This window comes from Sinocyclocheilus rhinocerous, unplaced genomic scaffold, assembly GCF_001515625.1.
Source record: "Sinocyclocheilus rhinocerous isolate Xijiao unplaced genomic scaffold, SAMN03320098_v1.1 scaffold68, whole genome shotgun sequence".
Classification (NCBI taxonomy): Eukaryota; Metazoa; Chordata; class Actinopteri; order Cypriniformes; family Cyprinidae; genus Sinocyclocheilus; species Sinocyclocheilus rhinocerous.
In genome coordinates, this window is record NW_015666487.1 from 1,001,392 (window position 1) to 1,014,055 (window position 12,664).

The following is a 12,664-nucleotide window of genomic DNA, read 5'->3' on the forward strand; positions in this document are numbered from 1 at the left end:
AAAATAAATAAATATATATATATATATATATATATATATATATATACACACACACACACACATACATAATATATAAATATATTTAAATAAACATTTAAATATATATAGCATTTTGATAAAAAGGGAACAATAACTTATTTCATGTATTAAAATAATTTATTAAATGTTAAATTATACACACACACATAGTGAGAGAGAGATAGAGATATGTAGATATAGATATAGATAAGCAGATAGATAGATAGATAGATAGATAGATAGATAGATAGATTTTTATGGTACTGTTTTCCTGCAAGAATGTCATATGAATATACTCACCCTGGCCAGTTCACAGCTTTGCCATCTTCTGAATGACCTTTGCCCTTCCTGAGCTGCTCCTCCAGTGATGTCACACGGGAGACGAGCTCCTGCAGCTCTCGGTCTTGCTTTGGCTGGCGGGGAAGAGACCCGAAGCCGTCAGACGACTGCCAGCCCTCGTCCTCCTCAGCTGTGCTCTGTGCCTCAGAGTTATCCAAGCCCCAGTTGACCTTACGAGGAGTGCTGACTGGAGTATGATCACGCGTTTGGGCCCGCAAGCTACGGATCAGAGCCTGAGATTGGGAGAGCTGACCACGCAGGTCCTCTACCAGCTGCTGAAGGTATGTCACGTCATGTTCAGTCTTCCCAGAGTTCAGTGAGCTGGACCCACCCCACCACTGAGAGCCTCCATCACGATATGTAAGAGATGTGCACAGCTCCAGATCATCGAACTCTGCAGTAGAGGAAGACACGTAAATGTTTTTTACAAGAAGTTGTGATGTTTTGATACAGTGTTTAGAAAGTAAAATCAGGCACCACAATTTTAAGACATAAACGCCCCCTAGTGGTAACACCAAATGAGATTACCTGGGCTGCTGGTTTCTTCTCTCTCTGCCTCGTTCTCACTGCGGCCACACGTCTCATAGCCCAGATCCTGGATGTCCACCTGGACCTGCTTATTGTCCTGCTGTACTGATGTTTCCGCTAAACGAAAGACCAGAAAGGTCGTTGTTTTAGGAACTGAAACTTTTTATTCATGTTTGTGAGTCAGTGTTAATATTTATACCATGTTTTTTACTCAGTCTTTTCAAAAAAATCTTTAAATTATTATAGCAAATTTAATTCTAGTATTTAGTTATTTAACACTTTTATAGTAAAATTAATTGTAACACATAGTAGTATAGTATAAATTATATTGCAGTATAATAGTATTAAACATAGTATTTCTATATATAGTATTAATTATATTATAGTACAATCGTATTAAATATAGTATTTCTATATAGTATTTCATCAGATTTATTAATTTTAGTTCATTTTACTCAAGCATTTTAAATCTAATTTTAGTCTACAAAAATAACATTTTAGTTCTCAAGAAAGTGTCAAATTAAACCAAATATTCAAACATTCTATATATTCATTTGAACATATCAACATTTAACAAAATCTATTTGAAAACTGTCTTTGTTTTGAAAACCTCTCCTGAAATAACTAAACCTAGTTGAATGTAGCCTACTATTGTGATCATTTTGTTTATTTTACATACATTCGTTATTCATTTCATTTTCACTTAAAAAAGAGAGTAGGTCTAAGTTTAAAAAGATCTAAGTTTAAGTAATTTTTGCATTTGTGGCATTATGTGCGTTAAGCATTTCTGTCAGTGGTTTCATAGACGAGATGATGTGTTTACTCACTGAGGAGTTCTCTGTAGTCTTTAAGTTGTTCGGCTTGAGCTTGAACTGTGGCCTCTGACACCATGAGTCTCTCTTGAAGCTCTCTGCTCTCCTGCTGGACCTGCTCAAGGTCAGACTTCAGTCGCACCGTCTGGTCACACATTGGCTGCCTTTCATTAGGCTGAAACACAAACGTGCATTAAAGTTTGCAGTAAAAACCCATGGATGCTATTTACTATCAGGTGTAAAGCAAACTCACCTCTATGCCAACTGCATCCACCAGCTGTCCATCGCAACTATCTGAAGTGCTCTTCTGTCCGTCATTCTGAGGCTTTCTTCCTGTCACCATAATATTGAGCTCTTCATTTTCAGAGCGCAGAGTAAAGAAAGCTTTCCTGTTTTAGGAGTACACACACATACAAATAAGAATTTCACACTTTTAACATTTATTATTTGTAAAACAGCCTTTTGTAACGTTGTTGTATATAGATAACTTTACCTCATTTGATAGAGAGAGGAAAAACCAGCCTTTTCCAACTGGGACTTGAGCTCCATCAGTTCTCTCTCTACTGCCCTCTTCTGCTCCACCAGTAGCTTGACCTCCGCCAGCCCTGGACCCTCAGCTACTGCATCCTGGCAGCCCCTAAGACCTCTATGCTGATCACAGCTCTATAAAAGGGAAATACTATGATTAGGAAACAGGACCTGTGCCATAGTGCAATATATACTATGATTGTAGCTACAGTATACAGTGCACTCAAAATTATAAATTTTATATGGATTAATCCACATTTGATGTCTTATAGAAAACATCACTTTCAGATAAAGGATTCACACTCGCTGTATCTTCTTAATGAGATGTAGTTTATTTTTATTTTGCACCAGGCAAATCGACAATCACCATGATACTTATAGAAAACAATGATTTTATCTAGAATTTTTAAATTTTACACTTCAGATGGATGTTTATTGTTAAAATTGTTTACTAAAACTACAGTGAAATAAAATAAAATTTTAGATGAAAAACTTCAAATAAATAAGAAATGTTATTGAAACTAAATGTAACTGAAATAAGTTTAGGCTGAAATAATAAAATACTAACTGAAATAAACTTAAAATCAAATCTGAACTAAAACTAAAACTATTTAAAGATACAGAAATATATTTAGTTATAGAAATATTTTTAAAAACCAATAAAAAAGATAAATGCAAATGACAAATTACAAAAATTAAGCTAAAATAGATTTAAAAAATAAAAAACATCATTAAAATAAAACTAAAATTAAAATGAAAACTGAAAACATAAAAATAAAAGCTAATTCAAAATAATAATAAAAACACATTTATTTGTATTAGTTTATTTGCATTTTTTTATTTTCTTATTAATTATTATTCATTTCTTATTATTTTCTTAATATTGACTTTACATGTTTTATTTCTGAACTAAAACTAAAACGATTTAAAGATACAGAAATATATTTAGTTATAGAAATATTTTTAAAAACCAATAAAAAAGATAAATGCAAATGACAAAATTACAAAAATTAAGCTAAAATAGATTTAAAAAATAAAAAACATCATTAAAATAAAACTAAAATTAAAATGAAAACTGAAAACATAAAAATAAAAGCTAATTCAAAATAATAATAAAAACACATTTATTTGTATTAGTTTATTTGCATTTTTTTATTTTCTTATTAATTATTATTCATTTCTTATTATTTTCTTAATATTGACTTTACATGTTTTATTTTTTTCTCTCTCACTTCATAAGATAAAACACTGAATTACCATTGTTTAAATGAACTTGCCTTGCCAATATTACTGCATAGTATTAGTCAGCATGGTTGTTGAATTTAATAGGTTTTTATAATTGGGTTATTTTCATTTTTCACTTTTTTTTAATGCTGCATTGTACAGAATAGTATAGTTAGCTAGGATTTAAATCTTTGAAGCTCAATATAAAAGCAAAATATGTTACAAATGTGCTGTATATATATATATATATATATATATATATATATTATCATTTCAGACATAAACCTACACATAGAAAATATATTTCTATGACCAAAATACATGCAGTACTATTATGCTTTCAGCATGTTGTCATACCTGCACGCTGACCAAAGACTGAGCTGTCAGTTTGGAGCGCTCCTCGTCTTCAGCACTGTCCGCAAACTCACTATTGCAGTCTTCATCATCCTCCTCTCCATCATCTGATGTAAAACCTAGAGGAAAAAGTATTGCATCGTTAGTACAGAAATACACCCAAATGCATTCACACACACATACAGACACAGTGCACTGACTGTTGCATGCGTCACTATGGAGACTAGTGAACATAATACTCTAATGAGGCTCATCTTACTGACAGTGGGCTTCTCTGAGTAACCATTCATCTGCAGCGTATTCACAAACTATTCTACCATAAAATCAAACTAATCCAGGACCATATTGACTCTCAGTGACAAACGGATACTTCAGGCCAGTATACACACAAAAAACAAGCAGAAAGACAGGAAGATCAAGAGCAAATAGATACAAATACTCATTTCCTGAGTGGCAGCACTGCCCACTTCTGGATTCATTACTGTACAAGTTAACATGATTTGTAAAAGTTCTGCAAAAGCCTGTTTTGAGTACTATATTGTAAATCCAGTGGTATATTATATATTTTGCAGGTTATATAAATTAAAAAAAAGAATAACAAAAATTAAGTGTAGATGTTATGGATAAGTATACAACTAATGGCAAGCTAATTTTATGTTTATGTAACTACAGTGATACTGGATACTAGAAAGAGGTTTAGCTGTTTATAGCCAACAAGATTCTACTATTAATGAATATTAAAATATAAGCTTTATAAAAGGGAAGCTGCTAACACGCTATCAATTTATAAACTAATGCTTAGTGTGCGCTGCATTTACTAATGAACAGTATAATGTGACAATTTCATGACATAGATTTGATATAAATCAGCTACCGGCTTCTGTTAAGATCTGAGAACCTTGAGTGATTTACAGTATTATTCTGGATTGTGTGCCACAGGACAACACTGAGCAATGATCTCTATTGTGTATGTTGTGTAGTATCCAAAACAGCATCTCTAGGACTTTATGGATCATATATAAACAAACAGATATTAAGAAAATGAGTTTGGTTAGGTTTAATGTGCAGCATTTAAACTTGGGCATTAATTGTGCTTGTGACTTTAGGAAATGGGAAAGAATGGAAAGAGAAGAGAAAGATATAGAAGAGAAAAGATCAGCCCAAAGGCCCAAAATGTCCCAGTATAAATAAACACGTTTTCACCATATCACCCCAGTGTTTTTTTTTCTTTTGATTCAGTATATTTCATCAAATAATTTACTGAGAGTCAAAATGATCATGGTACATACAAAAAAATGAAAACTTATCTAAAATGCACAACACATATATTATTTAACAAGATTCTACTATTAATGAATATTAAAATATACGCTTTATAAAAGGGAAGCTGCTAACACGCTATCAATTTATAAACTAATGCTTAGTGTACGCTGCATTTACTAATGAACAGTATAATGTGACAATTTCATGACATAGATTTGATATAAATCAGCTACCGGCTTCTGTTAAGATCTGAGAACCTTGAGTGATTTACAGTATTATTCTGGATTGTGTGCCACAGGACAACACTGAGCAATGATCTCTATTGTGTATGTTGTGTAGTATCCAAAACAGCATCTGTAGGACTTTATGGATCATATATAAACAAACAGATATTAAGAAAATGAGTTTGGTTAGGTTTAATGTGCAGCATTTAAACTTGGGCATTAATTGTGCTTGTGACTTTAGGAAATGGGAAAGAATGGAAAGAGAAGAGAAAGATATAGAAGAGAAAAGATCAGCCCAAAGGCCCAAAATGTCCCAGTATAAATAAACACGTTTTCACCATATCACCCCAGTGTTTTTTTTTCTTTTGATTCAGTATATTTCATCAAATAATTTACTGAGAGTCAAAATGATCATGGTACATACAAAAAAATGAAAACTTATCTAAAATGCACAACACATATATTATTTAAATATCCATAAAGGCATTAGTTAGGCAGTAACGTGGTATATCCAGCTCAATACTAAGTGCAAATGACATGCTACAAACATCAGTTATTTTGCATGCTGACACTTATGTTAACATATATTAAATCTATGCTCTAAACCTATTGAATAAATCATTCTAAAACAACACAGCAGCACTTAAATACAATGAATGAAACTGTCATTTTGAAGTACTACAGTGCATTTTTTACAGGTTTCTACAGTAAACACAGTGACAGTGAAATAAAATAAGACCCACTTTTGGTAGCCCTCAAATTTATATATTAAGGTTTTTGATTTTTTTGCTTTAAATTAATAAATAATAAAACAGTTAAGCACGTGGAATATTAGAAAAAAAAGAGCTCAAATACAAATGACTGCACTGCTGAAAATAAAATAGATCATTAAAAATCTTTATGCACACATGTAAGATGAAATATAAGTAAACAATGTTGTTAGAATTCATTACAATAGTATTTACAAGACTCTAGGGGCTTCAAATAACTAAAAATGCACAAATCAGTCTTTAGTTGTTACTAATTCAAACTTTTGTTAAGCTCAGCACATGCTTATCTAGTAGTTATAATTGCGATGCAATGCACAAGGCATAATTTGTCCTCTGCAGCCCGGGAGGCCACATTACAGACCAAACTGCAGCCTGTCCCCACCTCTAAAATCAGCATGGGATTTAGCCGACTGTCCTGTTTCCATGGACACCAGAGGATCCAAAACAGCCTGCTTAAAAAATAATAATCATACAGTATATGTATAAACAGCTGAAATTGTACAGCACCAAACAAGTCATTAATGCTGATTTAATTTGTTTCGTTTAAACGTAGCCTTTTTTTGTTGATATGCTTACCTTGTGATTAATGCAGGTGGTGTCCTGATGTTCCACCTTCTCTCTCAGCATCTGTAGCTCTTGGGTCAGTCGCTCTACCAGCGGTAAATCTGACGGATCCACCAACTGCATCTGCAAGTCCTGAATAAATCAAGTCAATAAATGCCCACACCTACAAAAACATAACATTTTAAACTCAAAGGCTAAACACAAACCTTGATGATTTCCTCTTTGATGCTCACAGTCCTGCTCAAAGCTTCTATATCTGAAACCTGGGTCTTGCGTTGGTGGATCATATATAAACAAACAGATATTAAGAAAATGAGTTTGGTTAGGTTTAATGTGCAGCATTTAAACTTGGGCATTAATTGTGCTTGTGACTTTAGGAAATGGGAAAGAATGGAAAGAGAAGAGAAAGATATAGAAGAGAAAAGATCAGCCCAAAGGCCCAAAATGTCCCAGTATAAATAAACACGTTTTCACCATATCACCCCAGTGTTTTTTTTTCTTTTGATTCAGTATATTTCATCAAATAATTTACTGAGAGTCAAAATGATCATGGTACATACAAAAAAATGAAAACTTATCTAAAATGCACAACACATATATTATTTAAATATCCATAAAGGCATTAGTTAGGCAGTAACATGGTATATCCAGCTCAATACTAAGTGCAAATGACATGCTACAAACATCAGTTATTTTGCATGCAGACACACTTATGTTAACATATATTAAATCTATGCTCTAAACCTATTGAATAAATCATTCTAAAACAACACAGCAGCACTTAAATACAATGAATGAAACTGTCATTTTGAAGTACTACAGTGCATTTTTTACAGGTTTCTACAGTAAACACAGTGACAGTGAAATAAAATAAGACCCACTTTTGGTAGCCCTCAAATTTATATATTAAGGTTTTTGATTTTTTTGCTTTAAATTAATAAATAATAAAACAGTTAAGCACGTGGAATATTAGAAAAAAAAGAGATCAAATACAAATGACTGCACTGCTGAAAATAAAATAGATCATTAAAAATCTTTATGCACACATGCAAGATGAAATATAAGTAAACAATGTTGTTAGAATTCATTACAATAGTATTTACAAGACTCTAGGGGCTTCAAATAACTAAAAATGCACAAATCAGTCTTTAGTTGTTACTAATTCAAACTTTTGTTAAGCTCAGCACATGCTTATCTAGTAGTTATAATTGCGATGCAATGCACAAGGCATAATTTGTCCTCTGCAGCCCGGGAGGCCACATTACAGACCAAACTGCAGCCTGTCCCCACCTCTAAAATCAGCATGGGATTTAGCCGACTGTCCTGTTTCCATGGACACCAGAGGATCCAAAACAGCCTGCTTAAAAAATAATAATCATACAGTATATGTATAAACAGCTGAAATTGTACAGCACCAAACAAGTCATTAATGCTGATTTAATTTGTTTCGTTTAAACGTAGCCTTTTTTTGTTGATATGCTTACCTTGTGATTAATGCAGGTGGTGTCCTGATGTTCCACCTTCTCTCTCAGCATCTGTAGCTCTTGGGTCAGTCGCTCTACCAGCGGTAAATCTGACGGATCCACCAACTGCATCTGCAAGTCCTGAATAAATCAAGTCAATAAATGCCCACACCTACAAAAACATAACATTTTAAACTCAAAGGCTAAACACAAACCTTGATGATTTCCTCTTTGATGCTCACAGTCCTGCTCAAAGCTTCTATATCTGAAACCTGGGTCTTGAGTTGGTCTTGGTGGGAAGCCAGGGTGGCGTGCAGGGTGGTAAGCTGGTTCTGGGCCTCTCTTTCTCTGCGGAGAGTCAGTCGGAGCTCGTCCTGAAGAGTTTGTGTGTCTGCTTCAGTCAACTGTGGGTTAGCTGACCCAAGTTGCCTACGCAGCTCCTGCAATCGAGCGGTCTGTTCAGCCATCACCTGACCCACACGCCCTGCAGAATCCTGTGAGATTGAGTGTGATGTTAAAAAAACTTAAAGCTCAGGAGGTACATTAGATTGTGTTACGATGCCTGTCAGTGGTAGAGAGTTACCTTGATGTACTGCTCTCTTGCACTGATAGTGTTGAGCAGGTCTTGGACCTGTGAGTGATGCTCTTGAGTCTGTCTGCTGCGGTCCGACAGCAACTCCTGGAATAAACGTTCTTTGAGCTGAAGCCGAGACTTGAGCTCCTCAGCCACCTCACCGGGCCCGACTGACACCTTACTGAGAAGAACCGCAGTCATCTCCTGCAGAGGGATGCATGTTGGATGAAATGAAGTTCAAGAGTTTAAAAGAATACTAATGTGCATTATATCTGAAGCATGCATTCACCTCTGCCTCTTTGGTGCGTGTGTGTAGCGACGTCTGCAGCTGGCTGATTAAAGTGTCTTTTTCTCTCAGGCTGCGTATGTGTGACTCTTCTCTCTCACACTGAACGCCCTGAGCATTGCGCCAGGCCTCACACACCTGCTCCAGCTCTAAACTTTTACCACGCAGCAACAACTCCAGACTCTGCACAGATAAGCACATGAAAGTAGTTTTAAGTGGAACGTATGTATTGCTGGTATTCATAATTTTAGCAGTATGCTAGTGAGATATCAATACCATGATGGTTTCCTCGTTGTTTGACAGCACACATTGAAGTTGCTCCAGGTCTCTTTCTTTCTCTCTCAGCAGCAGTTGCAGTTTATGCACCTCGTCTTCCTTCTGTTCCATGCATGTGAACTTATCGTCTATCGCTCTCTGAGACAGGTAAGGCAAACTTTATTGATATAGCACATTTCATATACAACAGCAATTCATTACCATTCAAAAAGATTGGTTCTTTTTTGAAATAAAGAAATACTTCATATTAATTAATTTAGCAAGCAAGCATTAAATTAATCAAAAGTGACTGTAAAGACATTTATTATTAATTTTATTTCAAAAATTAAAAATTATTTTATTTTTAAATGCTGAAAATACATAAAAAATACTGAGAAAATTATATCATGGCTTCCACAAAAATATTAAGCAGTACGTTTTTCAACACTAATTATAAGAAAGGTTTTTCTTTTGAGCACCAACCCAGCATATTAAAGTGATTTCTGAAGAATCATGTGAGCTTGAAGACTGGAGAAATGCATCACAGGAATAAAATACATTTTAAAAACATATTAAAATACACAATAGTTACTTTTAATATTTCTCAATATTACTGTATTTGCTGCATTTGTAAACAAATAAATGCAGTCTTTGTGAGCATAAAAGAAAACATTATAAATCTAACCAACCCTAAACTTTGTAGTGTATATAAAGCTATTTAAAAATAGTTGAATAGGTAAAATAGCTTGTATATGTGTGTTTAATATGTACCTCCAGTGCTCTATCTCTTTCCTGAATGCGTTGTTTAAGCTTGTGGATGAGGTTATCTCTATTCCCGACAGGCTCTTTCTGACCATCCACCAGCTCACTGTAGTCCTGATCAAACAGAAGAGTATATAGTATCAGAGATTAACATACTTATAGAAAGTCTATCAGTACTAATACTAGGACTAATAATCAAAATGTTCTTTGCATGTCTCACTTCTATCAGACGTTCTTTGTGCTCTAGTGAGGTCTTCAGTTCTCGGATGGTCCTCTCTCTTTCCTCAACCTCTTTCTCTCGTTGTCTCCATTCGTCTCTCCATTTCTCCTCCATTTGTTGTACCTCAAGGCGAACCTTCTCTAGAGCAGCCTGTAGATCCTGGTTGTGTCTTTCTCCCTCTTGGTGCTGCTGCAGGGCTCTCTGCAGGTCAGCCTGCAGGCGCTGGTTTGCACGAGCCAGGTCTTCTTCTCGCCTCTGGCCCTGCTGCTCTGCCCTTTGAAGGCCCTGCAGCTCCAGCTGGGCTGAGAACAAAGAGCCCTGGAGGTCCGACATATCAGCCTGTAGACGACTCGGAGCCACTCCAGACACCTGCACCAGCAAGCCGTTGGGAGAAATAACCAGATATAGTCATTAAAATCTTTTAAGATTGCACTTAAAAGAACTTGACAATAAATAGAAAACTTGGAGGAGTGTGATCTTTCAATTTTAGGAGGATTCCCACCTGCTGCTGAAGCTGGTAATCGTTGTTCTGTTGCTTCAGGGAGCGCAGAAGTTCCTTCCGTTCTTCAATAAGCCGGTGGAGATCAGTAATCTAGCATGAAAATAGATGATTTTCATTACAAGTTTGAATCTCATTACAGTCATTACAGTTTGAATCTCAGCTATAAAAAATAAGTCATCAATTAAGGATTGCAAATGGATTAAATGACACACTAATGAAATAATCTATCATGGGGTGTTTGAGATGTTTATATAAAAAGTAAGCAAAAAGTACTTACGTTATGTAAAATTTTGTCATTTTTGATCTAGTCCTCAGCTTTTTAATAATAAATTTTATTTAAAAAAATCTTTATACTAACAGCCCAACTGCCAAACCGTGTGTCTCAAGCATATGAGGAAAGCCTGATATTCAAGTCACCGCTTTGAACTTTCAGGGCAGACATACCTCACAGTCTTTAGTGTTGAGTGAGTCACTCAAGGTCTGTATTGTTCTCTCCTGACCACATGCTGCTTCTCTGAGAGAGCGTAGTTCACTTTCCATGTCCCCGAGCCTCTGTTGTAACTTCTATTCACACACACAAACAAAGGAGCTCAGCACAATGACGATTTAATGATTCTCATTCCTGCTGAGACACAACAACACCATAGCAACAACAGTACACCATAATAACTTGACAGTCAAATTACTTGCTTGATGAAACATCACATTTGATGTCAATACCTTATTACTAGCCTCGCTTTCTCGGATCTTGGTCTGGAGAGACTGGACCTGCTGTTGGGCCTTCTGCAGCTCGCTCACACACTGACCCGCTGCGTTCTCATACTCTGCCAGCTGACACTGCTGCTCCTCAATCAACCTCTGAAACAGACAGTTCATAGAAACAAATATTTAAAACTTTGATTTGAAATTCAAGTAGTCTTTTCTGCTAATGCAACCCTGATCAACAGGCCAGGAAAATTCAAGCCGTCATTATTTCCTACTCAGTATTCATGTTATATAAATTAAATACACTGCAAATTCTGTTTCATGTTTTCAGTATCAATAAATACTTTGCATAGAATCTAAGTCGACCACTAAAGAAGTATTATTGTGAGTGAGAGGACGCATGCAGTGCTGATCAAACAGTTATGACCATTGCCTCCCTCTACAACTTCCTCAGGAAGTCCTATTTTTCCATGGCGGCATGCCATTCACTTCCTTGTTTTTCATTTTCATTTCTCTCTCTATTTACTGACATAAGTTCTTATAATAATAAATATAAATATAAATGAGTCTCTATAATAAACAGAGACTTTACTGCGCAGAAAAATAAAAGCTAGTCTAGCACAATAGTAGCAGTGCAATTAATTAAAGGATAATGTTTCTGAGCCCTGTCTATGGTAGCATACAGTGATTACAAGTGGCTGTGCATAGTACAATATTGCTGACTGTGAACACTAAATATCAGATTACTCATACTGCCTGTTGCTTTATCTGTCATTACATGGACTCACACAATTGGGGTTTACCTATTAATGGATTAAATTAAAAACATTATATTGCCAAAAAGATCATACTTCATTCTGTTTTTTAAACATATATACACTACTGTTCAAAAGTCTGGGGTTGGTAAGATGTTTTATTGTTTTTGAAAGAAGTGTTTTAAGCTTATTTCATTTATTTGATCAAAAATACTGGAAGAACATTAATATTGTGAAATGTTATTTACAATTTAATATAACGGTTTTATATTTTAATATATTTTCAAATATAATTTATTCCTGTGTTGAATTTTCAGCAGCCAGTCAGTGGTGAATTTTCAACTCCAGATCCTTTAGAAATCATTCTAATATGCAGATTTGGTGCTCAAGAAACAATTATTATTAGTTATCTGCTTAATATGTTTGTGGAAACAGTGATTTTTTTTTTACAGAATTATTTTACAAATAGAAATTTCAAAAGAACAGCATTTATTTTAAACTGAAATTGTAATTATTTT

General features: G+C 34.8%; 1 protein-coding gene across 10 annotated transcripts in view; it reads right to left on the reverse strand.

The window, feature by feature from the left end:
• The window catches only part of pde4dip (phosphodiesterase 4D interacting protein), a 61,240-nt gene that overhangs the window by 13,109 nt on the left and 35,467 nt on the right, over nucleotides 1-12,664 (reverse strand). For 7 of the 10 annotated variants that reach the window (XM_016543710.1, XM_016543707.1, XM_016543705.1 and 4 more), the window contains 17 exons: nucleotides 11,407-11,544; nucleotides 11,131-11,250; nucleotides 10,687-10,776; nucleotides 10,185-10,553; nucleotides 9,974-10,078; nucleotides 9,224-9,361; nucleotides 8,951-9,130; nucleotides 8,671-8,865; nucleotides 8,303-8,581; nucleotides 8,109-8,228; nucleotides 7,915-7,984; nucleotides 3,807-3,922; nucleotides 2,191-2,360; nucleotides 1,951-2,086; nucleotides 1,713-1,872; nucleotides 886-1,002; nucleotides 319-751 (listed from right to left, as the gene is read on the reverse strand). In XM_016543710.1, coding sequence (XP_016399196.1) covers nucleotides 319-751; nucleotides 886-1,002; nucleotides 1,713-1,872; nucleotides 1,951-2,086; nucleotides 2,191-2,360; nucleotides 3,807-3,922; nucleotides 7,915-7,984; nucleotides 8,109-8,228; nucleotides 8,303-8,581; nucleotides 8,671-8,865; nucleotides 8,951-9,130; nucleotides 9,224-9,361; nucleotides 9,974-10,078; nucleotides 10,185-10,553; nucleotides 10,687-10,776; nucleotides 11,131-11,250; nucleotides 11,407-11,544 — 2,936 coding nt within the window. Of the gene's footprint in view, nucleotides 1-318; nucleotides 752-885; nucleotides 1,003-1,712; nucleotides 1,873-1,950; nucleotides 2,087-2,190; nucleotides 2,361-3,806; nucleotides 3,923-6,442; nucleotides 6,513-6,636; nucleotides 6,757-6,830; nucleotides 6,888-7,914; nucleotides 7,985-8,108; nucleotides 8,229-8,302; nucleotides 8,582-8,670; nucleotides 8,866-8,950; nucleotides 9,131-9,223; nucleotides 9,362-9,973; nucleotides 10,079-10,184; nucleotides 10,554-10,686; nucleotides 10,777-11,130; nucleotides 11,251-11,406; nucleotides 11,545-12,664 lie in introns of all 10 variants that reach the window. The other 3 variants (XM_016543706.1, XM_016543703.1, XM_016543704.1) reach the window with 3 other exon arrangements.